The following is a 27454-nucleotide window of genomic DNA, read 5'->3' as shown; positions in this document are numbered from 1 at the left end:
TTTTTTTTTAATCTTAGAAAGAAATAAAAAAGACGAATCGTATTTAATAAAACGGTTTTAGTTATGCATATATGGGAAATTATTCGTCCTTTAAAAGTAACATTATTAAATATTGATACAACAACAACAACAATAATAATAATAATAATAATTATTATTATTATTATTATATTGGTAATAACAATATTGACGACTAAATTAAATTATAATTATCTTGTACGTAATCTTACGCACACAAATCATTATCATTATTATTAAAACAACTATAAATATTAATAACGAAAGAAACTCTCTTATCTCTTCTCTCTAATTCTACTTGTTCGCGTTATCTCTTATAAGATAACAATATATATAAATTAGATATTTTGTTGTCGAGGGGAGAGGAAAAAGAGGAAGGAAAAGAAAAGAAAAAAAAAAGAAAAAGAAAAAGAAAAAATAAACGTGAAGGTTTCGTGTTTCATTCAAGTTCTCGGTTCACTTTATCAGCGATGGCGTCTCTGATCTGCTTACGGAAAGTGCTTACCTCTAGGCTTAGGTACTCCAAACTAAACATCTTGTATATTTTACGCTTACCCACGAAGTAGAGATTAGAAAGAGAGAAAGAAATAAAGAAGGAAAAAGAAAGAAAGAAAGAAAGAAAGAAAGAAAGAAAGAAAAATGGAGGAAAAGAACATTTTCTTTCTCTCTCTCTCTGTTTCTATCTCTCTGTCTCTTTTCGTTTCTCTTTCTCTTTACTACGAAACCAATTTTAAAACCGGATCGCGACGAGAAAGAGAACGAACGAAGGGAAGGATATTTAAAGAATACAAAAAAGAAAAAAGAAAGGAAAAAGGAAAAAAAAAACATATGCTAACTGTCAACGAAGACAGTCGATATGATTTACGAGGAGCTCGTAGATACGGTAAAGAGGGCAAAGCCGAGCGATGATTGGCGCCGGCGCCTGACTACCTCATTATCATAGTGCATAAGAGCTTATGGCCTTCTAGTTGTCCCGTATGTCGTTTATTTTTTTCTCTTCTTCTCTTATTCTTTCTCTCTCTCTCTCTCTCTCTCTCTCTCTCTCTCTCTCTCTCTCTCTCTCTCTCCGTATCTCTCATTTTCTTTGCAACGACGAACCATGGAAACCATATCTTTCGATCGATTTCTCAAACTTCTTCTTTTTTCTACTCGAATAATTACGAATTACATCGACTTGTTCGAAAAAGAATAACGAGAGAAAGGAAAAGAAGAAGAAATCCTTATCGTACTATCGTTTTCATTGAATCGAAATTTTTGGCGGGAAAAGAATGATCTTTATGAATGAAATCGATTCATTCAATAGTTTTCATGAATGGAGATTCCGGCGGGAAAGGATTTTTCTTTTTCTTTTCTTTTTTTTTTTTTTTTTTTTTCATTCGTCATCTTTATAAGAATAATCAAGCGATCGTTAATGAATATTCGATCGTCAAAAAACTTTCCTTCAAAAAGAAAAGAAAAAATAAAAAAAGAAAACAAGGTAATTTAATTTGGCGAGAGATCTTTGAATTCTTTAAATTTGAAACTTGCTTTAATCCACGTAAATTCGAAACCTAATTATATGAATGCGAAGATATATACGTATATATCGCGATAATTGTTATTATTAAAATAAATGGGAGTATTCTCTTATCGGCCATCGCTGTTCAACCATGTTAAGATTAATCGATGTTATTTGGCGTTAAACGAGCGTATCGTATATGCGAAGTCCTGAATTCTTAAGATTCCAATGGTTAAAGTAGCACGTATGAATGTAAGAACAATTAAGAGCGGGAAAGATAAGCTTGCATCGTGTTGTCTCACTCGCACTCACATACGTAAATACGTACCTACGTACGTGTATGTATGTATGTACGTATGTACATATACTTACATACGTAACTTGCTACATAGTTCTTTTCTCTTCTCTCTCTCTCTCTCTCTCTCTCTCTCTCTCTCTCTCTCTCTCTCTCTCTCTCTCTCTTTCTCTCTTTCTCAATCGCTCGTTCACTCTCTTACGAACCTTATTCAATTCGCAACGACATTCCGTAGCAGTACCAAATGCGGTGAGTGCCGTATTCTATTTCTTCTTTGGGTAGATCGGTGCGCGTTTCGATTCACAAAATCAATTACAGGTTGTTATCGACTACTCAGAACGCTGTCGATGTTTTTCGAAAGGGAACGGGGGAACAAAACTCTTCGTTCGGCTTTTCTTGGTCGATCTTGGTCGAACTAATTAAACTGAGAATATAAAAAAAAAAGAAACAAACAAACAAAAAAGAAGAACAAAAGAGAGAAAGAGAGAGAGAGAGAGAGAGGAAGAAAGAAAAAAATATTGTAGGAAAAAAAAAGTGAGAAGTGAGAAGAAAGAAGTTCGAGATTAAGAACAAAAAAAAAAAAGAATCATTTAAACGCATCCTAATTTCAAGCGTTCGATAATTTTCCAAGTCGTAGGTGAAGTAAAGAGAGATGGGAAGAAGAAGGAAAAAAAAAGGAAAAAAAGAGAAAAAAATGACGCGAAACGTTTCGCGAGTGTCAAGCGTGAAACGACGATAAGCGCATCCCAGTTGTTACGAAAGATAATCGACAATAATGACAAGAAGATTATAAATATTTATAACCTACGATATATATGTATTATGCTCGTATGAACGCTTATTGTGTCTGTGCTCGCGTGCCCATAATCGCGATATATTATTACCGTCATTATCGGCGCGCCGTTAACAAGATTGTCCCCGGCATTTTAAAATCACTGCGAGCGGACGGTCATTATGGGCACGAATTACGGTTCATTAGGAGATCGATCAAGCACAATCATTTTGTGTTCTTTTATCGTAGCCCTTCTATATATCTCTCTCTCTCTCTCTCTCTCTCTCTCTCTCTTTCTCTCTCTCAAAAAATTGTCGATTATATTTAAAGAGATTTTTACTTATATATATATATATATATATTATTTATTTATTTTTTTTTTTCGTATATATAAGTTGATATTCTCATGGAATTCTAGATAAACTCGTTGAAGAACGAAGCATTCGGGGCGTGTTTCCAACTCGCGTATCTTCAGCATCGCCAAATAAAGAGGATCGAACCTCCACGGAAAGAGTAACCCGGTGTGCATCGCTTGAGCCTTGCTTTTTGTCGTGGAGGAGTCGAGAGAACTACGGAGTCCAAGCCTCTTTTCTCCTTCTCCTCGTCCTCGTCCTCGTCCTCGTCCTCGTCCTCATCTTCATCCTCATCCTCACTCTGCTCCTCCTCCTTCTCATTCTTCTCTTCCTTCTCTTTCGTTGACTCCTTCACGGATTCCTGTGGCTCTTACAGACTCTTTAAAACTTACTGCTCGACGTATTCGATTCGAGATAATGACGTTTCGAAGACATTCGAACGATATAGAAAATCGAGAGACAACGTGTACCTACTTACCTGTACCTGTTGGCGAATTTGAATGTTCTTTTCTTTTTTTAAAAAACTAAAAAAAATTTGATTGATTTAGAAGCGATTATTACTACGTCGAGATTTAAGTTTATCCACATCGAGTCGATGTTTTTTTTTTTTTTTCTTTTTCTTTTTGTAGAAATAGAAAATTTTTTGTTTTTCCCAAAACTTTCGAATGGACAATGCGAGTATTCGTTCCAAGAAAAACGAAGTACCAAGGATCATAAATACCGAATTAGTGAAAAAAGATAAGAAAGGAAAAAGATTAGTAAACAAAAAAAAAAAGGGAAAGGGAAAATTTATCATCGAAGTTAAATGTACGTGTTTGGAAGATTAGAGATCGATTACTATGTCAAGTCTAACGGGTCTCCGGATATCCTCGGACATGTTCAGGATTTTTATTCCACGTCCATACCGTGCTTACTTACCTTACGAGTTTATTTGAAATAAAGCTTTGGAAATTTTCTCATCGTTCGTGACGAGACTAGGATCTAATCGGTGGCTGTCTGGATTTTAATCCTCTTTGTTTTCTCGATTATTGTCTGTTATTGTATAATATAATAGTTGTGATATCATTCAACGAAATTTTTATTACTATAAAACTTATTCTCCTTATCATTACTATTATTAATATTATTATTTGCGTTAAATTGAAGAAAATGTAATTTGTTGTCGAAACAACAACAACAACAACAACAACAACAATAATAATAATAATAGATAGAATACATACGAATGATAGACAAATCTCAATTGTCGATACAGTTGTAGAGTTTGAAGATCTAAAGAATAAAAAGATATCTAACGATTTGAACAAACGTATATAAGGTAGACAAATTCCAAGCGATACTCGTTCGAGAAACGACGAGAAGTAAAGGAATCGCAATATCGTGGTGGTCACGAAAGATGTAATACATAATTTTGGTAAACTCTATTAACCATGGACGATCGTATCTCTGAAAAAAAAAGCCAAAGAGAAAGAAAGAGAGAAAGAGAAAGAGAGAGAGAGAGAGAGGGAGGGAGAGAGAGAGGGAGAGAGAGAGAGAGAAAGATCCATTGCAGATTCCAGGCGAGTTCGGTGAGCTTGAAAAACCATCTTGGTCTCTCTGTTCATCATTCGAGAGTCCTTCTCGATTCTCCGTCTCTTTCTCTCTTTCTCATGGTATCCAACACGTCCAATTCCAAGGCTTCCAACCAAGTCTTCCCTGTCCCGATCCTTTCCCTCAGTCGTCCCATTCCGGCTAATAATACCATCCGAGCTACCAAACCCGGACGCAAACTTGTACGCTCAGGGCACAGGTGAATACCTGCGAATACCTGTCCACTCTCTGTTCAGGTGTAATCTTCTCACGAATAATCTCTATTGGGATATATATATATATATATATATGTATGTATGTATGTATGTATGACATCTCTTTCTTCTCCGTTATATCTTCTTCTATGATCGATATATACTGTACTACCTGTATATACTACCGAAACATTTTTTCAGATATATTGTATATAATACATTTGAAAAAATGATATATATATATATACATATATAGCGTGTGTCTATTTATTTATTTATATAATAATTTAAAGTTGTATGTCGTTGTTGATCCAAATTACAAGATAATCTATGATATTTTTTTATTTTTTTTTACTGTTTATTCGAATCAGAAAACCTATTACGTAGACGATTACTCTTTATGAAATAATTTGTGATATCCTGTCTTTTTTTTTTATTTATTTATTTATTTATTTTTTTCATTCGAATTATCAAACCTATGACGGAGCAAATAATAATTGTGTAAGTTTGGATCAATATCGTTCTCGTTTGGAACAATTCGAATGAAGATTTTATAAATGTTCCGACTACTGTTTAATACGAATACCAATGTAATGTTATTCGGTAAAGAAATACATAACACGTAAAAAGAATGCGCGAGGATTCTATACGATTCGGTCCTTTGGATCTACCTGTGCCGGTCTCCTTCAATAGATGCTTATCTACCGAAGGTCTTCTGTAACCTGGATAAGCAATTTTCGTGTAATTAAATACTCCCTCGATCAACGTAACGCATACCGCGTGAGAGCAACTAAACGGTCTCCTTAATATCGCGATACATTTAATTAAACGAAATGGAGAGGCAAACAGGAGAGTAAAAAATCCAACGACCGATTTGTTGCACTTTACATGCGTCGTGCAAGAAGAAATCCTTTTAATGAAACTTGCTTCAAAATGAAAGAGACAGAGAGACAGAGACAGACAGACAGAGAGAGAGAGAGAGAGAGAGAGAGAGAGGAGATCATATTCATTTTTTCTTTTTCTTTTTCCCTTTACCTCGCTTTTATCGAAGTCAATTCGTATCGAGTTTTCTCGTTTGGGTTAATTATACACACACGTACACGCATACACATATATTTATTCATACATTTTATAAAATGTATATATATATTTTTTTTTTTTTAATATATATTTTATTTAGTGAAACAGTATCGATCCAACGCAGTTAAACAACGTCAACAAAAATTATTAATCGCGTCATATCTTCTCGACGGATCTGTACGAATAATGAAACTTTATCGAACATTAATGAACTGTAAATGAACTATTGTATCTCAAATTTCGTAATTAAAATAACGCTTAAGATAATAGATGGTATCATAACGGTAATAAATCAAAACCGACGAACCGAAACGATGCGATTAGAGAAAAAAAGAAAAAAAAAGGGAAAAACAAAGAGGAAAAAAGAAAAGAAGAAAAGAAAAACAATATCCCAAACTTTGGTTACTTCTTTGAAGTTCGCTTTACCTATATAATAATCTTTCGTAATTGTTTTGATTAATTACACACTCCCTCGATTTACTACCCAGTTGGATTCGCTTGACATTTGAAGAAATTCGTCGATTAAAAAAGATCGCATATTTGCTACGATAGGAAACCCGATGAAAGAAACGTGTCAAGCAATGCGATTAGCTTGATCAACGATGCGTAAAAGAAGAAAAAAAAATAATAGTTGTCGCGTTACAACTTAACAACATCCTGACACTGGCCTGAAATAATAGGAAATGCAACGTGCGCTTGCATATATCACGCGTGTGCATGTATATATGTGTGTTTGTGCATGTATATAAGTGTGTGTGCATATGTATGTATGTTTGTAAAAGAGAGAAAGAGAGAGAGAAACTTTACGACAAATATCTCTCTCTCTCTCTCTCTCTCTCTCTCTCTCTCTCTCTCTTCACGCATCGTCCACGGCATAATTATTGCACTCTAATGGGTTTTTACAATTACTTGGGCAGTATACGAATGAACGTTCCTCCTAGGGTGCGATAAAACTTTGCCACAGAGAAATCGCACGCTGCTGTTCGAAGTGATCATGCAACTCGCATGAGACTCGTTAAAAACAAAAAGTGAGAAAGAGAGAGAAAGAAAAAGTGATAGTAGTAGTAGTAGTAGTAGTAGTAGTAGTAGTAGTAGTAGTAGTAGTAGTAGTTGAGGATGTCTCAGGAGACAACCAAGAACAGCTTTCGAAGGGGCGTCGACGGTAAACTAAAAAAAAAAGAAAAAGGAGAAGAAAAAAAACGCTATTTCGTTGGTTAAATTCTAATTAGACCGAAGCAGGACAGAAAGGCAACGACGACACTACGCTTTTTAAATCCAAACGAATCGACACACGTTCGTCCATCGTTTCTTCCTTCGAACAATAATCTTTGATAAACTTTTATCGAAAGTGCGTATATGGGTATAGCGCGTGTGTACGCGTGGAATATAATTGGGAATACAAATGTTAAATTTCGTATAAATATGTTAATAGGACTTGCATTTAAGTATGTATACGCGTGCACGTGTCTATGTGTTTGTACGCATTTATTTTTTATATTTCACGGAGTGAGAACATTTTAGAGGCTTGTATGTATTTATTTTTTTTTTGTATGTATTTATATATATATATATATACAAAAATAAATATATATATATATATATATATAAGGGTCAGTCATTTAAATGAGAATATTTTAGAAAATCGTATGTATTTATTTTTGAGATATACCGGCTGAGTCATACATATATTTACATAAATGAGAACATTTCGGAAGCTCGTATATATTTATTTTTTTCTATATATGTATATGTACGTACGTACGTGTGTGTGTGTGTGTATATATATATGTATAGATACACACATATATATAATAAGAGTGTATATATTCCATAAGCACGTTAACGACAGTGGCGATGATAATGTCGCGATAAAAAAAGAAATGGACGTGGAAAAGTCCTCGAGAAGGTGACGTCATTATCAGCTCACGTACCCTTTGACCTCTTCGCGTACGCTCATTTCCGTTCATAGGAATACTTCACTTCGACGTACACACGCTGCTCTCATATGCACTCGGCGACACCGTTTTTTTATTTATTCTCTCTTTTTCTTCGTTCTCATTCGTATACTTGTTTTTTCTCTTCTGTCTTTTACAATCTTCTTTTTAAGCCTTATTAAAAGTATAAACATACGAGGGACCTCCTATACATAAGTTCATCAATGACTGACCCTATGTATCATATATAAAAAAAAATACATTTTATTTTCTAAAATGTTCTCATTTAAATCTCTGACCTAATATGCATATGTATATATACACACACACACACACACACACACACACACACACACACATATAGTGTGATTACTTATTCTATGTAAATGAACGACACACATAGATATTACGATTATCTATATAAAATGAATATATCTAATAAATGACTATACACACACATATATATATATATATATATTTGATATATACACATACCTATAATATATACATCTTATCGCAATACATAGTACCTTAACGTAGATATATTGTAGATATTGTGATTACGTGTATGAAATGAACGATATATTGTATATATCTACGTGTCACAATACACAGTACTGTAATAATAATCTTTGTGATTCTCGCATTGCCCCTGTCACGCGATCCTTATCGCGAAATATACGTGTAATTAGCTTTTGCTCGTAGGCAGAACGGAGGTCTCCGAGGTTCGTGCCATTGACGTGCCGACTCGAATGAATCGCGCGTAAATATCGTCATTCTGAAAACGGCTTAATTGAAAATGAGAACGCGTGCCTCTTCTTTCTTCTACGTACATATGTACATAACTACATAGATACGTATACATGCATATATATATATACATATATACACGCAGTTGTATATACATAGATGCATGAACCGTCCGTACGGATCTATGATGCATTACGTTATTTGATTTCGATATGAAACGTAAATCGATTTAACCCGCACATACTCACATACGTAAACACATTTATATGGTAATACCTGCATATGTATTATGTAAGATAAAACATATTATATCACGTTACGCGATATCGATCGAGGAAAGAGTAAAATAAAAGAATAGAAAAAGAAAAGAAAAAAGAACGATTGCATATATATATATATATATATATATATATATATATATATGTACGTGTATATAAAATCGTTCGTTATATATCGTTGGACTGATCCGGGTCAAGGGTATTTGTACACTTTAAGGGAAGCTATAAACAATGATATGTTGCATCGTAAAAGGCTTATCAATTTCATTCATATATGCATATATGTAATAAAAATACGCTGCGAACCATGTAACACGAGGAGTTTAATATTAGTTGCTCGAAATTGTTCATTTCGTCGAGGAAATCTATAAAATTTCCATTCAATTTCGTATCGTCTGTTTTATCGAAGAATCGAGGATAATCAAATATAGGATGAATCAAAAGCTTTGCAGGTTTACGATACGCAAAAAAAAAAAATAAAATAAAATAAAATAAAATAAAGTAAAAGGAGCAAAAAAATTAACTCGAAGAAGACTTATATCGAAAGAAAGATTCAATCGTGATCGATTTGGAAAATCGTTTATAAAAACTTTTGACCCACCCTGTACACTTTACGCTAGATAATACGTAATAATATGCAGTAATACGTAGTTGATTTTAACGAGTGTGTATGGTCGATGATGGTGAGTACATAATAAAGAAGATTATTACACGAGTTAGCATGTAATTTAACGAAAGATTAAAAATAAATTGCTAGGATTATCGTTCGCCTATTTACTACTATGTTCTACAGAGAAATGGCATAAACATTCGTGATAACGTTCAACGCCCAACAAACACGTATCTACGAAACACCAACGCGATCTAAAATTTCATATATTAGTAACTTATAGTAAAGCTTATCGTCTGGAAGATAATAAACAATTATTGCTATAACAAAAAAGAAAAAAAAAATACAGAATAAAGAGAGAGAGAGAGAGAGAGAGAGAGAGAGGACGGGACGGAGAGGGAATTTTCAAAGAATTTTTTTATTATATCGATCGGAATAAATGTGATCGATTTGTTATCATCGATTAGATAAGGGATTCTGATTAATCGCGATCGTTATCGTCGTTCGAATTAATCGAGCATAACGAATTAGAAATTGGTGATTTATAAAAATTCCGAAAAAAAATAAATAAAAAGTATAAAAGGAATGTTATCGCATTTCTCAAAAAAAAAAAAAAAAAAAAAAAAAAAAAGAAAAGAAAAAAAGAAAAGAAAGGAATAAAGAATGAAAAAATATAGTATTAAAAATTGGAAAGAATTTATTTGCTTCGGGGAGAAGACGATTTTCTTTGCGTAACATTTTCATAAAAATTATTCAGCAAATTAATTTAATGTCAAATAATTTTCGTTGAAGTAAGATTTAGAAGGGGAGTTTCTCTTTAGTTGTTCCTACGAGAGTTCCTCCGTTCGATCGTGTTAAATACAAACGTCAGAAGTGTTATCGGAACGAGCTGCGATAAGTCGAGAACTAGTCCGGCTAGTTTAAAGATTTCAAGGAAGCAGGACTGCAACGTGTCACCTTGTCGTTGTCGTCGTCTAATGCATTTTCAATTCGACCGATTTATTAAAACTAGGATCTTTTCACTTTTACATAGAATATAAACACAGAGATCGGAACGTAAATATTCTATTATTAATCGCGAGTTTCGAAGAAAGACAATTAAATATTGTAATACTCGATCGAATGAAATTGTTAAGGATAACGAATGAATGTTTTCGGGCTGTATAAGGGTATAAGAGAGAATGTTAATCGAGTTATAATTATATATTAATTATATATAAGGGAAGAAATTAAAATTGTAGAAAAATAATATATCCTTAGAAAGAAAAGAAGAAGTATGATATATTCGGAAAATTTTCTTTTTCTTTCAATCGTTTATACGCTTTGAATACAAATGCGTGCAGTACGTTATTAGATTCGATAGATAAATAAATAAACGAATATATATATATATATATATATATATATGTGATTACTTAGAATACGTGCAACGAAGAAATTGGAAAAGATCGACAATCACGTCGCGCGATGAATTAGACGGTAAATATTCATCATCGTCAAAAGTAAAATTGGCATTTATTCTAGTCGTTCTTTTGCCGGAGGATACATTATGAAAATCTAATTGTAAGAAATAGCCGCAAATAACTACCTACATAGAACGGAATAAAAAGATTTAATAGGATCTAACGTATTCGAGATCAAAGATAAATCAAGAAGGAAGAAACCTAGGTAGATTAAACGAGTAAAGGATTTCCTTTTCACTCTTCCAATGATTTATCTTGAAATCTTTCCACCTATTTCATTTCTCACACTAGATCGAGATCCTATAATCGGAATGATTAGAATCATCAGAATGATATTTTCTTATTGGTATTCTTATCAAATTTTCGTAAAATCGAATATTCCAAATATTTTCGTTAAAATCTCCGAGTTAGAATCACGATCGTAGATATTGAATTATCTCTTTGATTTATATACATATTCGATATGATATAAACGTTCACTTTTTTCCCAGCCCCAAAGAAAAAATTAAAGAAACTAGGAATTAGAAACATGTTTGGTAGAATCCGAAAGGATCGATAACAATATTTAAAATCGTCTAAGCAATTTTGGCTCGGCTAGAAACTATCCTGTACAGAGGAAGATGCGAATACGTATAGGCACGTCCTGCACATTTATTAGTTAATAATATCAGATTAATTTGATGGAAAAAAAAGGGAAAGGAAAAAGGAAGAAACATTCTCTTCGGTTCCTTTCCTCGGACACGGACTAAAGCTCACACGTTAGACACATACGTATAGACGTACATACATACGTATATACATACGTACATGCATACATACGTTCATACATTTATACAACGCGTACATACACACACACACACGCGCACACACATACTTGGTATACGAGTTAATTTTATCGTCGATTCGATTTCGTGCTCGTAGTTAAGCTATACGATCATGGAGGCAGAACGAAGAGAGTTCCCTTCGAGTGTTCGAGGTGAGTCGAATGAAGAAGAAGAAGAAGAAGAAGAAGAAAAAGAGGAGAAGAAGGAGGAGGTGAAGATGGAGGAGGAGGAGGAGGAGGAGGAGGAGGAGGAGAAGAAGAAGAAGCTTACCAGGCGTATCGTAAAGAGACGGGTAAGCACCAGCCGGAACATTCATGCTCTAGTGAAATTAAATACTAGCGACTTAGCTTCCCTAGAGGCCTTCGAGGCCATTTAAATCTCTCGATTTAATTTCTGGCGGGAAAATTGAAAATCGTTGTTTCGTATAATCGATCCATTTTCATTCTCATTCTTATGACCGATATTAATCCGATATATTTGACAGCATATAAATAATGACATATATACCACCTATATAATTAATAATTATATATATATATATATATTTTGATTAAAAATGATATAATAAAAAAAAGAACAAACGGTACAATATTCACAGTGTAATAAAAGATCCACGCGATTTCATATTTGTTATTATCGAAATTTATTATTATTAAAACGAATCAAAAAAAAAAAAAAAAAAAAAAGAAGAAGAGATCTATGTCTTAGCAGTCTTTTAATAAAAATCATTGAATAAAAATCTAATAAATAACATAGATACATAGATGGATAGACGCGTATATATAAAACTATGATCGATCTTTAAGATTTCGAAGGAAGAAGGAGAAACTCGATGAAGATCCTCTCTCTCTCTCTTTCTCTCTCTCAGGGTCCCAGGACTATCTCGTCATCCTGTTTAAGGTTACTCATTCGTATAGGGAGCGAGAATGAGCGTAGGTTGGTAGTAGTTGAAAGGAATATGTGTAACCAAAGCGAGTTAGTCTAATCGTAAGGAACGAACGAGGACGAACGACGTTTCTTCTTTTATTACACACTCACGTACACGTACACGTACACGTACACGTACACACTCATCTCTTTACACGCGTCTCTTCTTCTTTCCTCTCTTTCTCACTCTTAAACGTGATCGATGTCACCCATAACGTACATTATATATATGTGTATGTATGTATAGTCATATATATATATATATATATATATATATATATATAACACACACACACACGATATAATACATATAAAGATGACACGTATAGGATGGCCTAACCTATACGGAGCACATCCGGTCGTGACTCCGAGTCAAGAGCACACGCGAATTACACTTTGGTATTGTGCGATAGTAAAACGATGTAGTAAGCCGCGTAGTACGCGTAAACGAGAGACAACGGGGAGACGCATAAGCCACGAGTTTCGTTCTCGAAGGACATTCCCACTCCTACGCAGAAAAGAAACTTCGATCTCGTCTCAGGATCCAAGACTTTCTCGTTTCTTCTCTTACGTCTCTTTTCTTTTTCTCTTTCTTATATTTCTTATACATAGATTGGTCGCTCTCTTTCTCTTTCTCTTTCTCTCTGTCTCTTCGTCTGTCTGTTGTCTATCTCTTTCAAGAGATTCTTGTATCTCTATCTCTCTCGCTTCCTTTTATTCGGCTACTTTCTATCTCTCTCTTGCTCCTTCTATATATTTGTATATCTTTATCGTTTTCTTTCTCTTTCTCTATGCTTTGTATGCTCGAACATCGATGATAAGTGTATAAAAAAAAAAAAGAGGTTAGTAGAGATCTACAGGATGCGTGAATTTAACGGTTCCCATGTTGCCTGGTAATATCAGAAATTTTTTACCGATCCGTAGATATATATATATATATATATATATATATATATATATATGGATGTATGTATTTAATAGTTCGGCTGGAAAGTAACGACATTTTCAAGCGAATCGACCGTTAAACGTTTGTCCAAGAGTATATAATATATATATATATATACATATATATGTACGTAGAGACGCATGTATATATATATATATACATATATATATATAGGTAAAGCGAAGACACTTTTCGGCGACACGCGTTGACTAAAAGACAATTTTTATGCGTATCTAATAAAAAATCTTTTATCTTCTTTTTTTTCTCTCTTTTTTTTTTTTAGAAAAAAAAAAAAGGAAAATTGCTACGAAAAGTGAAATTTCCATATCGTCGTATCGTTCCTATTAATGGATAATATTCGAGAGAAAAAAGATTCGATCGACGATCGTTCTTCGATCTCCGAAAATCGTTCTAAGATCTTTCTAACGAGATTTAAGGAGCCAAAAGCGGCGTTGAACGCCAAGGAACAACGTGGAAGAGTTGTGTTCCGAGTTTTCACCTCGTGCGAACGAACGAACGAAAGCGAATGGGACCGGACTCGACCGAGCTGCCCCTGAGGCCAGTGCCGGATCCTCTCGTCCAAGTACCCAAGGTCATCGCATAGCTACTTACTTACTTACCTATACCTACGTTTTTTTTTTTTATCTCGCCGTAATAATTCGTGAACGTTCTCACGAGAAGGAAGTTTCTTCCTTTCGATATCGTACGATCATCCTACTCGCGTGCCTTCCCCTCCGCCCTCCCTCCCTCCCTCCCACCCTGTCTCCCTTCCTCCCCTCCACCCCGCGACCGAGGATTTTAACTCTTTTTCCCTCGTCGTTTCTTTTTCCTTTTCTCGAATAAATTTACAACTCGATGACGAGGTTGAATTCTTTCGAGGAACATTTATGTTCTCCCTCCTGTGAAAACTATAAAAGTTTTAACCTCGATACGTGATAGAAACGTTGATACGTACGCATATGCGTGCACGCACGTACGCGTTACGCGTACAAAGAGAAGAATCGTAATAATCTATGACGTCGTAGAAAATAATATACGACGATAGATTAAACATATATGAAATAAATGTACGTTCGAGGTAACGTGCAACAGGTTTAACGCCACGTTGTCATTTCGTAAGTTTTTCACACGGCGCTTCCGATCGCTAATAAACGCGAAACGAAGCGAGTCGTAGCGATTTCGTTGAGACCAACGAATAAAATAAACTTCCCACGATCGTTACGAAATCGTTCGTTCCTGTAAATGGAAAGAAAAGAAAAGAAAAGAAAAACTCGAAAGAAGGAGAAAGTAAGAAGGAGTGGGTAACCAGACGGAGAAGAGACGTCCCTGAACGTCGAACGGCAGCGCGGCGGCCCTGTTATAGTCGAGCAGCTCGAACCAGTGGTCCCCTTTACACGATGCAAAAGACACGATGAGACGAGAAGTAAGCAAGAGAGAAAGAGCGATGGAAATGAAGATAAAGCGTCTAAGAAACGAGAGAGAGAGAGAGAGAGAGAGACGAGGAGAGAAAAGTTCCCCCTTCCCCCCGGTCACCGTCGCGCGATCAACGAACTGGCGCCGATATTGGACGGAGCGGTGGTGGTGGTAGTGGTGGTAGCAGCGAAGGATGGTGGGGGGTATTCGGTCGATCTCGTCTCTCGTGGGCGATGGTGGAGGGGAGTTAAGTCCGCGTCACGTGACCAGTCGGCTCGGGTCTGGCGCCTGGCTGGTGGGGGTAGGGTCACGTGAGCCGCCTGTGGCGCCGAGCGAGACGGTAGTGGCGATGCCGCTCGGTAGTGGGGGGTTAGGGAAAGTCTCGGTGGTGGGGGAAGTCTATCGAGCCGTTACCGTCGATCGTCGAGCTAAGCGGCATTGGCATTCTGACCTGGTAAGTCGCCAGTGTCGGGTCCGTGAGATACCACCGGAGTGTTGTTGTGAGTGAGCGACGGAAGCACGCTTTTGCATCCGTCAGGACATTTAAATAACCATAAAGGTTACGGGCTACGACGAATATACAAACCGTCTCAGGGAGAGTCAAACGCGATCTCCTTTTCGTTCACGACGCGAGTCTCGTTTCTCGTTTCTCGCGTTCGCTTTTTTTTTTGTTTTTGTTTTAAATCTATCGAGTACGCGATACGCGCACGTGCCGCGTTTCTCGAGCGTCGCATACACGTCGTACACGCACGCGCGCTCGAGCAAGCTTACGAGCTAAGTAAAAGGAAGAAATAGAGCAGGATTTTTCTCGATAATCGTCGAGAAACGCGCAACGCCCACGCTTTATTTATTTATTTCTTCGCTACAGAAAGAAAGGTAGAGAGAGAGAGAGATAGAGAGAGAGAGAGAGAGAGTGGGAGAGAGAAAGACACAGAGAAACACGAAGAAAGAGAAAGAGAGAAAGAGCGTGTAAGTGCGAGGAAGAGACAGAGGACGACGTTCGAGGAAAAGATCAACGCCCGAGGATACGACGAGAGGTTATATATACAGTACGTACATACATCTTTCTCTCTATAGAGAAACATCGTTCGACGACGAGAGGTGTAACCGAGAAGAGAAGAATCGAAAGAAAGAGATCGAGAGTTCGTTTTCTACTTACGGAAGAAAAGAAGAAGAAGAAAAGAAAGGATAGATATACGTATCTCTGAACGTCCTCCTGTTTCTCATTTATTTTCCTGAATTTTTTTTTGTTCTCTCTCTCGCACGCACACACACACACACACAAATATATACACGCATACTTCTCTCTATTCGTTTACTCTTTATCGCAAATGATATTCCTCCGTGCATCATCCTCGTCGTTTATCATCGATCTCTCGTTAAACTGTTATACCAATCGAAAATAAAAACGCGAGAGTACTCGAGTGTTCTGCATATCCGTTTTAAAGTTGTTTACCAAAGACCGAAGGCACGTCTATATTTTCCTTCTCTAATCATACGTATACCCACGCTTTTATATATATATATATATATTTATATATATATATATATATATAAATACGTACATATGCCTGGTTCTTCCTCTTTTTTCCCGTTTTTTTTCTCTTCTGCTACGTCGCTGTGTGTTGTATTGTGATCAGTGCTAAGTGCCGTTTAACCGGGAAAGAAAGACAAAAAATCTCTCGGCGTACGAGAAATAGATAAATACATAGAAAGAAAGAAAGAAAGAAAGAAAGAAAGAAAGACTGAAGTCTCGAAATAATACTCTTCGGTCGAACTTTATATATATATATATATATATATATTTTTTTTTTTATTTTTGTTGCTTTCTACGAGAAGAGAACATCGGCTGTAGTAATATACGTGCAAAAAGGACAAAGTGAACAGAAAAAGAAGGACAAGAGAGAAATACATAATTCGTGAAATTCTTCTCTTCGCGATCGGACGGAAAGAAAGAAGGAATAAAATTATAAATACATACATATCCTATACGTAATACCAAGTTGTATAAACACGGAGAGTTGTATTTGAGGTTAGAACAAGCCATGGATCTACTTTGTTGCGAACGAACGAGCGAGACAGAGTGCAGGGCGTATGCCGATCCAGCTTTGATCGACGACGATCGAGTTTTACAAAATCTTTTGAAGACGGAAGAAAGATATGCTCCGAATAGTTCTTATTTCGAGTGCGTTCAGAGGGACATCTCGCCGCTCATGCGCAAGATCGTCGCCGAGTGGATGTTAGAGGTAAGCCTAAACCGTAATCGACAACTTTTTCTCTCTCTCTCTCTATATATATATATATATATATATATATCTCTATCTATCTTTGCTTAAGCGTTTCCGGTCCACGTGTCTTTTCTCGTCTCGTAATTATTATATCTTTTAACTCTTTTCTTTTTTCTCGAATGACCGATCCACTTATCCTTTTTAATTGTTTGTTTGTTTGTTTGTTTGTTTGTTTGTTTATTTTACGATTGATCTATCGTTTTCAAAATGGCGGAGAAAAAATCGTCGTTTAGAGTTCCCTTAGAAAATAATCGTCGAAAGAATTTTCATCCGATTTTCTTTCTTCTTCTTCTTCTTCTTCTTCTTCTTCCTCTTCTTCGAGTTCGAGTTCGGACATTTCCGTTACAAAATGGACACCGTCCGAAGCACGAGGCGATTAGAAACACCGTGTGAGAATGTCTTCCCATCGTTCTCCGTGTCTTTAGCGAAATTGTCGATGACGTTCGTGATACCCAAAGAATGCGATTTCGTGTGAGAAAAAAAAAAAAAAGAAAAAAGAGGAGAAAAGAAAAAAGAAACGAAAAGCAAAACGATGCGTTTGCGGTTATGCGTTTTATTTTTCTCTTTCTTTTATTTTCATTATTTCGTTTTCTCTTTTTTCTTCCTTTATTTTATATATATATATATATATATATATATATGTATATATTTTTTTTCTCTTTTTCGATGGAGGTTAACCGACCACTTGGTTTTTTCGTCTCCGAGGTTAGAAATTTACGCTGTTGCCGAATTTAAACGGAAGAGTTTTTACGATAATTGAACGATAATAAACTTTCTAAGCCTCGGTTCATTTTTTTTGTTTGTTTGTTTTTTTCCTTCAACGAAGAGGACATCTTTCTTTTCTTCTTCTTCTTCTTCTACTTCTTTTTTTTCATTATCGTCATTTACGTCATGACAATCGATTTTTTTTTCTTCCCTTTCTCCTCTCTCTCTCTCTCTCTCTCTCTCTTTTTTTAAATTATTACTTTTATTAAATAATATTTCTTTCGTAATCGAGAATAGATTATTTTGACGTTTTCCGCTGTCATCTCGATTCAGGTAAATTCCAATAAGCGATAAGACAAGGAAAAGATACACTGCCAAAGATGATTCGTTGACAAAGTTTTTTTTCTTTTTTTTTTTTTTTTTTTTATCGCTGACGACAATCGTCTTTGCGTCGACAAGGCCGAAATATAATTTCGATAATCACACGACTTTAGAAACGAATTCTCGATCTTTCGATATAACACAACGTTTCCAAGCCAGATTTTCTATTTTTTATTCTTTTTAACGAATTACATAAACAATTACAATATATATGTATATATATATATATATATATATCGTCGAGTTTTCGATAAAGTGGAAATATTAACGAATTAGTCGTTACGAAAGGCGAGAATTTAAACGAACTTTGTAAGACGAGGGTTGACTGAGTAAAATAAAGACGATAAAGTTCACTGAGATTAGATAATCGTGTTGAAAAGAGAGTGAGAAAGAGAAAAATAGTTATTTCATATATATTATGTTAAGCGTAATGGAAAGTTTTAAATATACTCGATATAATTTCCTTTAATTTTAATAATGACTGTAGACATTTTTATTAGATAAGAATTAGCAAAGGGAAGAAAGAGAGAAATAGTGAAATTATGTACATATATATATATATATATATATTACATATTAAACCGAGAAGTTTCATCTAATTTAAAAAACAAATGTTCTTATCGAACAATAATCCTCGGGAAGGCTTCCTGCGTCTATACTTTGTTAAACCTATAACATAATATAAATACATATACATATATACATACATACATATATATATATATATATACATATATAATTCCTATCAAGAATTCGCTTCTCGACAACGTGTCCGAACTTCCTTCCGTTTACAAATATGGTAACAAATAAGTTCCTTCTCTTCCGTTCGAACTCACGAATCGTTCCATATCTTCTACTTTCATTTCGAAAAAAAAGAAAAAGATCTTTTATACATATATATATATATATATATATATATATATATATAACATGTATTACATACATCATACATACATACGTACCTACACATAGAAACACACATACATATATATATATATATACTTCTCGTGCGAGAAGAAAAAGAAGAAGACGAAGGAAAAAGAATCATGGTGGTGCGTGCGACCGTAGCCGGCTCCACGCTGCTTACTTGGACATTTAAACTAGGGGCATTTAAAAGGCTGACTGGCTGGCGGCCTCAGGCACAGCAGCCAGCCGCCACGTTGCGTTGCCGGCGCTCGGCTAAGCGTCAGCGAATTCCAGAGTCACTCGTTTTCTCGACTACGATCGTCTCCACTCGGCTTTCCTCGTCTCGCTCCGCCCCTCTTCGCCGTCGTTCGTCTCTTCTCGCGTTTAGCTCCCCCCTCCTTTTCCTCTTCTTCGTCCTCATCTCGTCTTCGTCTTCGGCTTCGGCTTCGGCTTCGGCTTCGTCCCGAAAGGCGACCATCCGAATCGAACCTGTCTGTACGAACTTCCTATAAACGATTCTAACGCTTCCTTTACGAGCAAAACTTTCTCATATATGCTCGTGTGCGTAAGATCATTTCTAACGAGTTTAATACAATATTTCTTCTCTCCAGCTTTTCTCTTTCTTCTGTTAGTGCTTTCCCCATTCTTTTTTCTTTCTTTTTCCAACTCTGCAATTTTTGCAACCTCTAATAACGAATCACTTTCTCGTTTCTCAAGCGAATGTGATATCTACCTATAATCGACGCCATGTTTCTTCTTCTTCTTCTTCTTCTTCTTCTTTCTCTCTTTTCGACTTTTTAACGACGTAATCAAACATGTCGGAAATCAGCCGAGAATCTTTGATAATCTTGCTTTTGCAATAGGACGTTCGCGAGAAGGTTTGATGTTAGACGAGCCGTGAAATGGATAGGAGGATGATAGAAAGAGATACAGAGAAGATATCTACGATGTGTAATAGGATAAAGACAGTGAAGAAGGGGGTGGTGGGGGAGACACATACATTAGAAATTCCAACTTTCGTTTTGCGCAACCCATCTTGGACGACTACGAGTAATTGCAACGCTCGGGTAGGTTCCTAAGGGTGACCTTGAAGTATATATGCGACTCTCCGACAAGTCTCGAACGTGACTGGATATACACTGTGCCGTCTGTTATTTCTCCGTACGGATCCTTCTATGTCATTTAGAATTAGCGGGAAGATTAGATGGAATAACAGTTAATAATTTAACGATAAATTATTTCCAATCGCACGTTGTCTTTAACATCTCTACTATTCCTATATTATTTTTATAAATTAACACGAGAAAAAATGATCGGAGGACATCTCGTAAAATGTTCCTTCGGTGTCCGTCGATAAATTATTTCCAATCGTAGGGATTAGAAAAACGGCGTTTCTACGTTATAAGCATATTTGTTTTTCTTCATAGATTTGTATAAAAAAGATGGAGGATGTCGTTCCAGTTCCATTAACGTTTCTTTGTTCGTTGCTTAGTTCCAAATATACAAAGCAGGTATAAAAGGAGCGAGATCTCGATCGACTTTCTTCAAGGTTTCTCGATAGTCGATAGCAAGAATATATATTCTCGTAGAGTTGTATTTTTATCGGAGGACAGAACGTGTCTCCTCTTTCTCTCCTTACTTCGAAGAAAGATTACCGAAGCTATACTTCGACGCAGCTTTCGGTTGATGTTTGAACAGATGCGCGATAATCGACGATTTCGTACCGATTTCGTGATCTTTCCTATTTGATCTCTCTCTCTCTCTCTCTCTCTTTTTCTTTCTTTCATTTTTTCTTCTTTTCTTTCTTCCTTCCTTTCTCTTTTTATGAGTGGAAAAAAGCAACGACGAACGTGGAACAGAAACGGAACGTTTACAGATATCGACGGTCGGAAATAATGATAACAACATTTTTATTTCCTTTCTTTTCTTCTTCCTAGAGAAACTGAATTTTACACCATTGAAATTGAACTTAGAAATATAGTTTTCTTCTTATGCTCGAGAGTGTGAAAATTCCCAATTAAAAAAGAAAGAGAGATAGTTATAGTCTAGGGTTTTAATTAGCTGCTATACGTCGTGTTGCGTGGGGGTAATTTAGAAGGGTAAAACATTGGTCACGCTCAATAAGTCGACGTGCTTCGTTCCTTCGTCGTCTTTCTTGCGTGTGGAATCACCTTGAGGCATCGAAGCAGAGATAATTCACGATCGTTCCATAATTTAAAAGTACGTACATGTGTATTTATGTATTATGTATATATATATACACACACACACACATACATACACACCCGCTCGCGCCAAAGCACTCTTTTTTCATTATTGTAAGACTATCTCCGGTATTCGACAATGTAAAATGTTGTTTTTCTTCGTTATCTTGATTATTTAATGCGTGTGTATGTGTATGCGAAAGAAAAAGAGAAAGAGAAAGATAACAAGATGAGTTTAAATGACACGAAATACAGAGTGGGTCAAAAGTTGTTGAGTGATTTGAAAAATCAATAATTATTTGTTTGATAAATGCTTTAGCCTCTTGATTAAGCTCCTAGCTTTACGAGCTAGGCTTGTTCTTTTGTAATATGAGAAAAAAAGAATGAAAGGAGAAACGAGGATTAATCTTAAAAAAAAAAAAAGTCTTGAAAAAGAGTAATTGATTTTTAATAATCACTTAGGAAAGAAAAGGTAAGAAAACTTTTCTTTTTCTTTTATTTCGTTTCCCACGCAAATTATAAATACTTTAAGAACGATGGATATACATTCGCATGAGTATAATATATCTCTATGTTAGATCACTTTTCACGATTAAAGCGCACGTGCTTCTTCTTCTTCTTCTTTTTCTTCCCACGTATCACAGCTCGGGTCTTTAAATATAGCGTTCGTGTCATAATTTCACCTTTAAAAAATTCGTCATCTGACAACGATCTTACTACATACTTCTCTCTATCTTTATTCGTAATTTGCTGTATACGTATCGTTAATTAATTTTTAAATCCCTCTTTATTTTATTAACATACTTTGGATTTTTAAATAATCCATTTTTTTTTGTTTTTTATTTAGGAACGTTGACAAACATGTATTCAATTTCGCAACTTTGAACCATAATATTTACATCGGAAATACTCGTATCGATCAATCGTTTATTCTCTCTCTCTCTCTTTTTTTTTTTTGCAATATTGTAATATACTATTAAATAATTATCATGTTATTAAATTTGGATTAAATATAAATGTGTGTGTATAGAATAAATTGCGATATATTATGATAATATCTTAATAGAGCTAGAGATATTTAAGGTGATTAGTTTTATTCGACGTTAATCTCGATCCAATTGTTATATTTATAATAATCGGGATATACACCGTAGTATTCGACTTTGCGATGACCTTGTTGAGCCCTGCGAAAGTCACGTTTCCATTTTTAAATGGAACCCCTATATCCTTTATTACATATTCTTGCAGCTAGCATCAAAATCGTTTTCAAAACTCTACCTACACATTTATTTATTTTCTTTTCTTTTTTTTTTTTTTTTTTTTTTTTGATTTATCGCATAATAAATATTTGGCATCATAATAATAAATAAAAAGAATATCGTTAATTATATACATATATAATAGATATACCAGTGTAATGTGAAATCAATTAAAATATATATAAACCATAAAAAAAAAAACAGACATTAACATAGTAATCAATAAATTAGATTAAATAAATATATTTCTTCTTCGTCACGAAGTTTTAAAATTCGCAATAAAAAAGAAGAAAAAGAAAAAGAAACCGGATTTCAGATTATGTCTTATAGCGAAATATATTCTTAATTAATAAGGATATATATATATTTTTTCTGACGAAAAGAAATAAAAATCGGCGTCCTTAATATTCGTGAGTTTAGGATATATACGGTGTCCTTAATCCCTCGTCTCTTAGGATATACGTATACACGGTGTCGCACGCTTTACGCTCGAGACACGGGCAATAATCTCGAGTTGACTGAACGACAGAACGATAAAGTTAATCTTCGAGCGTAAAAAGGGTCAAACGTGGCCGAGCGCTCGGCATTAACCTTTCGTTGTGGTGCACGCGATATACATCGACAAATTTTGCAACGTTTCCCTATTACCAATATACAGGGTGAGACATAAGTAGACAAAACTCGATAGATTCTAAAGCCACCATTTTTTACTAGCTTTTGTAATATTAAAATTCTAACTGCAAGTCCGAACGATTTATCGAAACGGAATAATTGATTTTTAAAAATACTTAGCAACTTTTTGCTCACCCTGTGCGCACGTGTGTACGTATGTACGTATGTATATATGTATATTTATCGTCGATGTTAGTCTCGAAATAAGAAATTTAGGAGATCGAACATAACTCGTCGACGTTGAGGTCGACGACACCATAGGAACCATCGTGAAACCATATCCTTGCCGACCTTCGCACGTTATTACGAAATCGCGCGAAATATTTTTCTTTCATTCAGTTTTTTTCGCACTTTAATTTTTTTTTTTTTCTTCTTTCTTGTTTTAAATCAACGATCGGTTCGATCTTTGGACGCTAGGTAAAATAGTCGTTCTCTGTCGAAATACGTATAAGTATGTATGTACATACGTAGTCTCGTATAAATAATGATATAATTAAATTTTGCGTTATTGTAGAAATATTTCAATTTTTATATCTTTTCATTTTTTCTTCTTCTTTTATCGACATTCGTTCTATCTTTAATAGCAATATACGATCGTATACATATGTATATGTGATATAATTGTCTATCGGAAGTGTCTCGTTTTTTTTTATTTTTTATTTTTTTTATTTTTTTAGAAAAATTTATATTATAATAATTTTTCCGTCACATTCTTTGTTTCGATCGATTCAAACGAATAGAAAAAGAAGAATAATTTTAATAGAGACAATTGGAATAAATAATAGGAATCGTCGGATCTATCAGGCTTTAATGGAATTTCTTCGATGGTTGTAGGTATGCGAAGAGCAAAAGTGCCAAGAGGAGGTCTTCCCCCTATCGATGAACTACGTCGATAGGTTCCTGTCGATTTGTCCTATCAGGAAATCGCAGCTGCAACTATTGGGAACGACCTGCTTACTTCTCGCTTCGAAATTGCGAGAAGCATCGCCGTTAACAGCCGAAGTCCTTGTTTTCTATACGGATAACTCCATTACTCTTGATGATCTCTGGGTAAGTGACGTATCTCTTTTCTTTTTTTTTTTTTACATCGTAGATTTTATCGCGTCTAATATCGAAACATAAATCGTCTATTCATTTTTTTCTTTTTTATTATTCTTCCAAAAATACATACGTATTACGTTTTTATTATTATTTAAAATATTACTTAAGATATCTATATAAATCTTTTACCTTAATAATTATCCAACAAATTGACATTAAAATTAATATATACATCGTATTAAACGATCATAGGTTTTATGATCTATTAATTATAAAATTGTTTGTCAATTGCAAAAAAAAAGTTCGCAACAAAATTTAATCTATAAAAAAGATATATATATATATATATATATAAAAGAAAGAAAAAGGAATCAAACCACTTTCGTATTGATATTCTCAAATATATATTCTTCATGTCATTATAGATCGCATTAAATAAATCTATAAATGAACGCGAATGAAAGGCGCTTGATCTTTAAGTTTCATTCAATCCTTCCTTCCGAGAAGATCTTTGTTCCGATCGTTAGAAGGGAAGACATTACGTAAACACCGGTTTTCTTAACGTAAATCGATCGGTTTCTGACGAGTTCGTAGTAAGATTAGATTTTTATTTTTTTTGTCTTCTTCTCTTTTTTTTTGCTTCTTTGCAAGTAAAACGTGATATCGTAGCAATAAGGGTATAGAGAAATAGAATGTTAAGAAGATATATGTCGTCTCTTCTACAAGCGTTTCAATATCGTCAGTTTCAATCTTCTTATAGATTCAGTAGTATGTTACTCGATAGTTCTCGGTCATATGAGAGTATAACACTATATATATATATATAACGTAACGTAATACGTAGTAGTTTCATACGAGATTCACGTAGAAATATTTTGTCGTCTTTTTGCTTCTTCGGATACAGGGTGTAAGAGTGTGTATGTGTAAATTATAACATCATCTTGAATATTATACAATTTTTGCTGAGACGATTATTACTGTTATTTAAATAACGTGTGTACGTGTAAAAGAGAGAAAAAGAGAAAGGGAAGAGAAAATATATAGAAGTTAGTTTTGTTGTTACACATTTACACATCCATGTGTATTATTAGTTTTGTTATATGCACATTTTTACATATAGGGAAGATAATATCGTTCTTATCGATATTGTTAAGTGTTGCTAATGTAAAAAGAAAAAGATAGATAGAAAGAGAAGTATGCGCTATGGATTTGGAAATTTATCGTATAACCTTTGAGCACCAAGATGCGAATCAAAATCGGATATATTATGTAGATATGAATATTTCTAAGCAGTACATAGGAGACGAGAGAGAGAGAGAGAGAGAGAGAGAGAGAGAGAGAGAGAGAGAGAGAGAGAGATCGAGTACGCGAGAGATTGTCAAGAGTCGCTGAAAATTAAATAATGTTACTATCAGTCCGTTATCTATTTAGGCTTGCTCGAGCTATCGCTTGTTTGCTCCGAGTTGGTCTGTCGCATTCTCAAAAAAAAAAAAAAAGAGAGAGAGAGAGAGAGAAAGAATGAGAGAACAAGCTTATATTCAATTTTGGATATTCGAAAGAATTTCAAATGTTTTCAACAAGTAATTTAATTGCATTCCTAAAAAGAAGAAAAGAAATAAGGAAATACATAAAAAAAATAAATAAAACAGCAGGTGTTCTCGATCGAATCGATAATCGATTATTAAAACCGGTGCCACTACTAGTCTTTCTTGTATCGTTTTCTCTCTCTTTCTATGCGCATACGTTTCGATAAATCGAAGTTGAAACGCGAGCCGTATAATTCTACTACTACATACTTCTTTCGGCGTTTGTAACATTGTAAAATTTGAAACGTTTACAATCACACTAAAGTTTAGATTCTTTCGAACAAAACTAACCGTAAATTTCTCTTATAAAACTTTCATACGATTAGCATATCGATCGGGATGATCGATACGATTTTTAAAGAGAATACAACGAGTCTCACGGGCGCGACGCAAACGATTTTTGAAAGCAAAGATTTCGATATTTTCGAGTCGATTTTTTCTAACAACCTAAAACATCTTAACTTTGTTTTCTTTTTTGCTTTATATCTACCCTATACTACCTGAAACTCGAAATTTTTAAGTTTAGAAGTATTCAAAATATAATCTACAATTATAACGTGTGATTGAGTTAGATATAAAAAAATATTACAACTTTCACACGCGTTATATAATTTCTCTTGTATAATAGATAGGAAGGGAAAAAAAGAAGTTTGGTTATAGAGTATATTAATATCGTATCATTCGTTTTTAATCGTTACAAAAAATAAAAAGAAAAAATAAAAGAGCTCAATAATCCTTACTCAATCATTCAATTAATTATTAGCAAGAAAAAGAAAAAAAACGAAAAACAAGATACTGTTGTTAAAAAATTCGTATAAATTCACTTCAATGAATTCCACTCGTTATCAACAAATTTGCACTTTGGCCAGACATCGGCGCCATATTGAAAGAAGCGGAGATATGCAAAGTTTGCGGTTTTTTAAAATTACAATTTATTAGAAATCGAATAGCACGAGTTTTCTCTCTCTTTCTTTCTCTTTTTATTCGTCCGTCCGTCCGTCCGTCCGTCTGTCCGTCTTTTGCTTCCGTCAGAACATATGCATCGAAATCTTTCGAAACAACATCGGAGTCTACGAGAACCGGTGTTGATGTGGAAGAAAGAGAACGATTTAATCCAGTTTGTGCTTCGCAATGGCGACGACGTTATCCTTCTCGAACGATCCAGATAAAATAAAACGAATTCCACAGCCACGTGGCTCTTCTTATCCCTGGTACATCGTTCGAAAACAGAACGTGAAAGAATGAGAGAGACAGAGAGAAAGAGAAGAGAAAAAGAAAGCTAAGTATGTAAACGAAGAGAGAGAGAGAGAGAGAGAGAGAGAGAGAGAGAGAGAGAGAGAGAGAAGATGGAAAAAAGAGAAAGAAAAAAGATCAGATTTGCAAAATCGCTACTCCTTTACCACACTCTTCCATAATACATATAAACATTTTCTATCATTCTTTTTCTGTTTTTTTTTTCTTTTTTTT

The 27454-nt window shown here is 34.7% G+C and overlaps 1 protein-coding gene and 1 long non-coding RNA gene across 2 annotated transcripts in view; both read left to right on the top strand.

Annotated features, from left to right (window-relative positions):
* Window positions 1-11857, top strand: part of LOC122634354 — a 73530-nt gene extending 61673 nt beyond the window's left edge. Inside the window, exon 3 of the long non-coding RNA XR_006328371.1 lies at window positions 11757-11857. This is a non-coding gene — a long non-coding RNA (uncharacterized LOC122634354). The remainder of the gene's footprint in view (window positions 1-11756) is intronic.
* A 5067-nt stretch (window positions 11858-16924) lies between these two features.
* Window positions 16925-27454, top strand: part of LOC122634356 (G1/S-specific cyclin-D2) — a 32130-nt gene continuing 21600 nt past the window's right edge. The window contains exons 1-2 of the mRNA XM_043823223.1: window positions 16925-17191; window positions 24195-24410. Coding sequence (XP_043679158.1) covers window positions 16991-17191; window positions 24195-24410 — 417 coding nt within the window. The 5' untranslated portion in view covers window positions 16925-16990. The remainder of the gene's footprint in view (window positions 17192-24194; window positions 24411-27454) is intronic.

Source organism: Vespula pensylvanica, chromosome 14 (genome assembly GCF_014466175.1).
Source record: "Vespula pensylvanica isolate Volc-1 chromosome 14, ASM1446617v1, whole genome shotgun sequence".
Lineage (NCBI taxonomy): Eukaryota > Metazoa > Arthropoda > Insecta > Hymenoptera > Vespidae > Vespula > Vespula pensylvanica.
The sequence above is the reverse complement of the archived record's forward strand: the minus strand, read 5'-3'. Positions and strand labels throughout refer to the sequence as shown.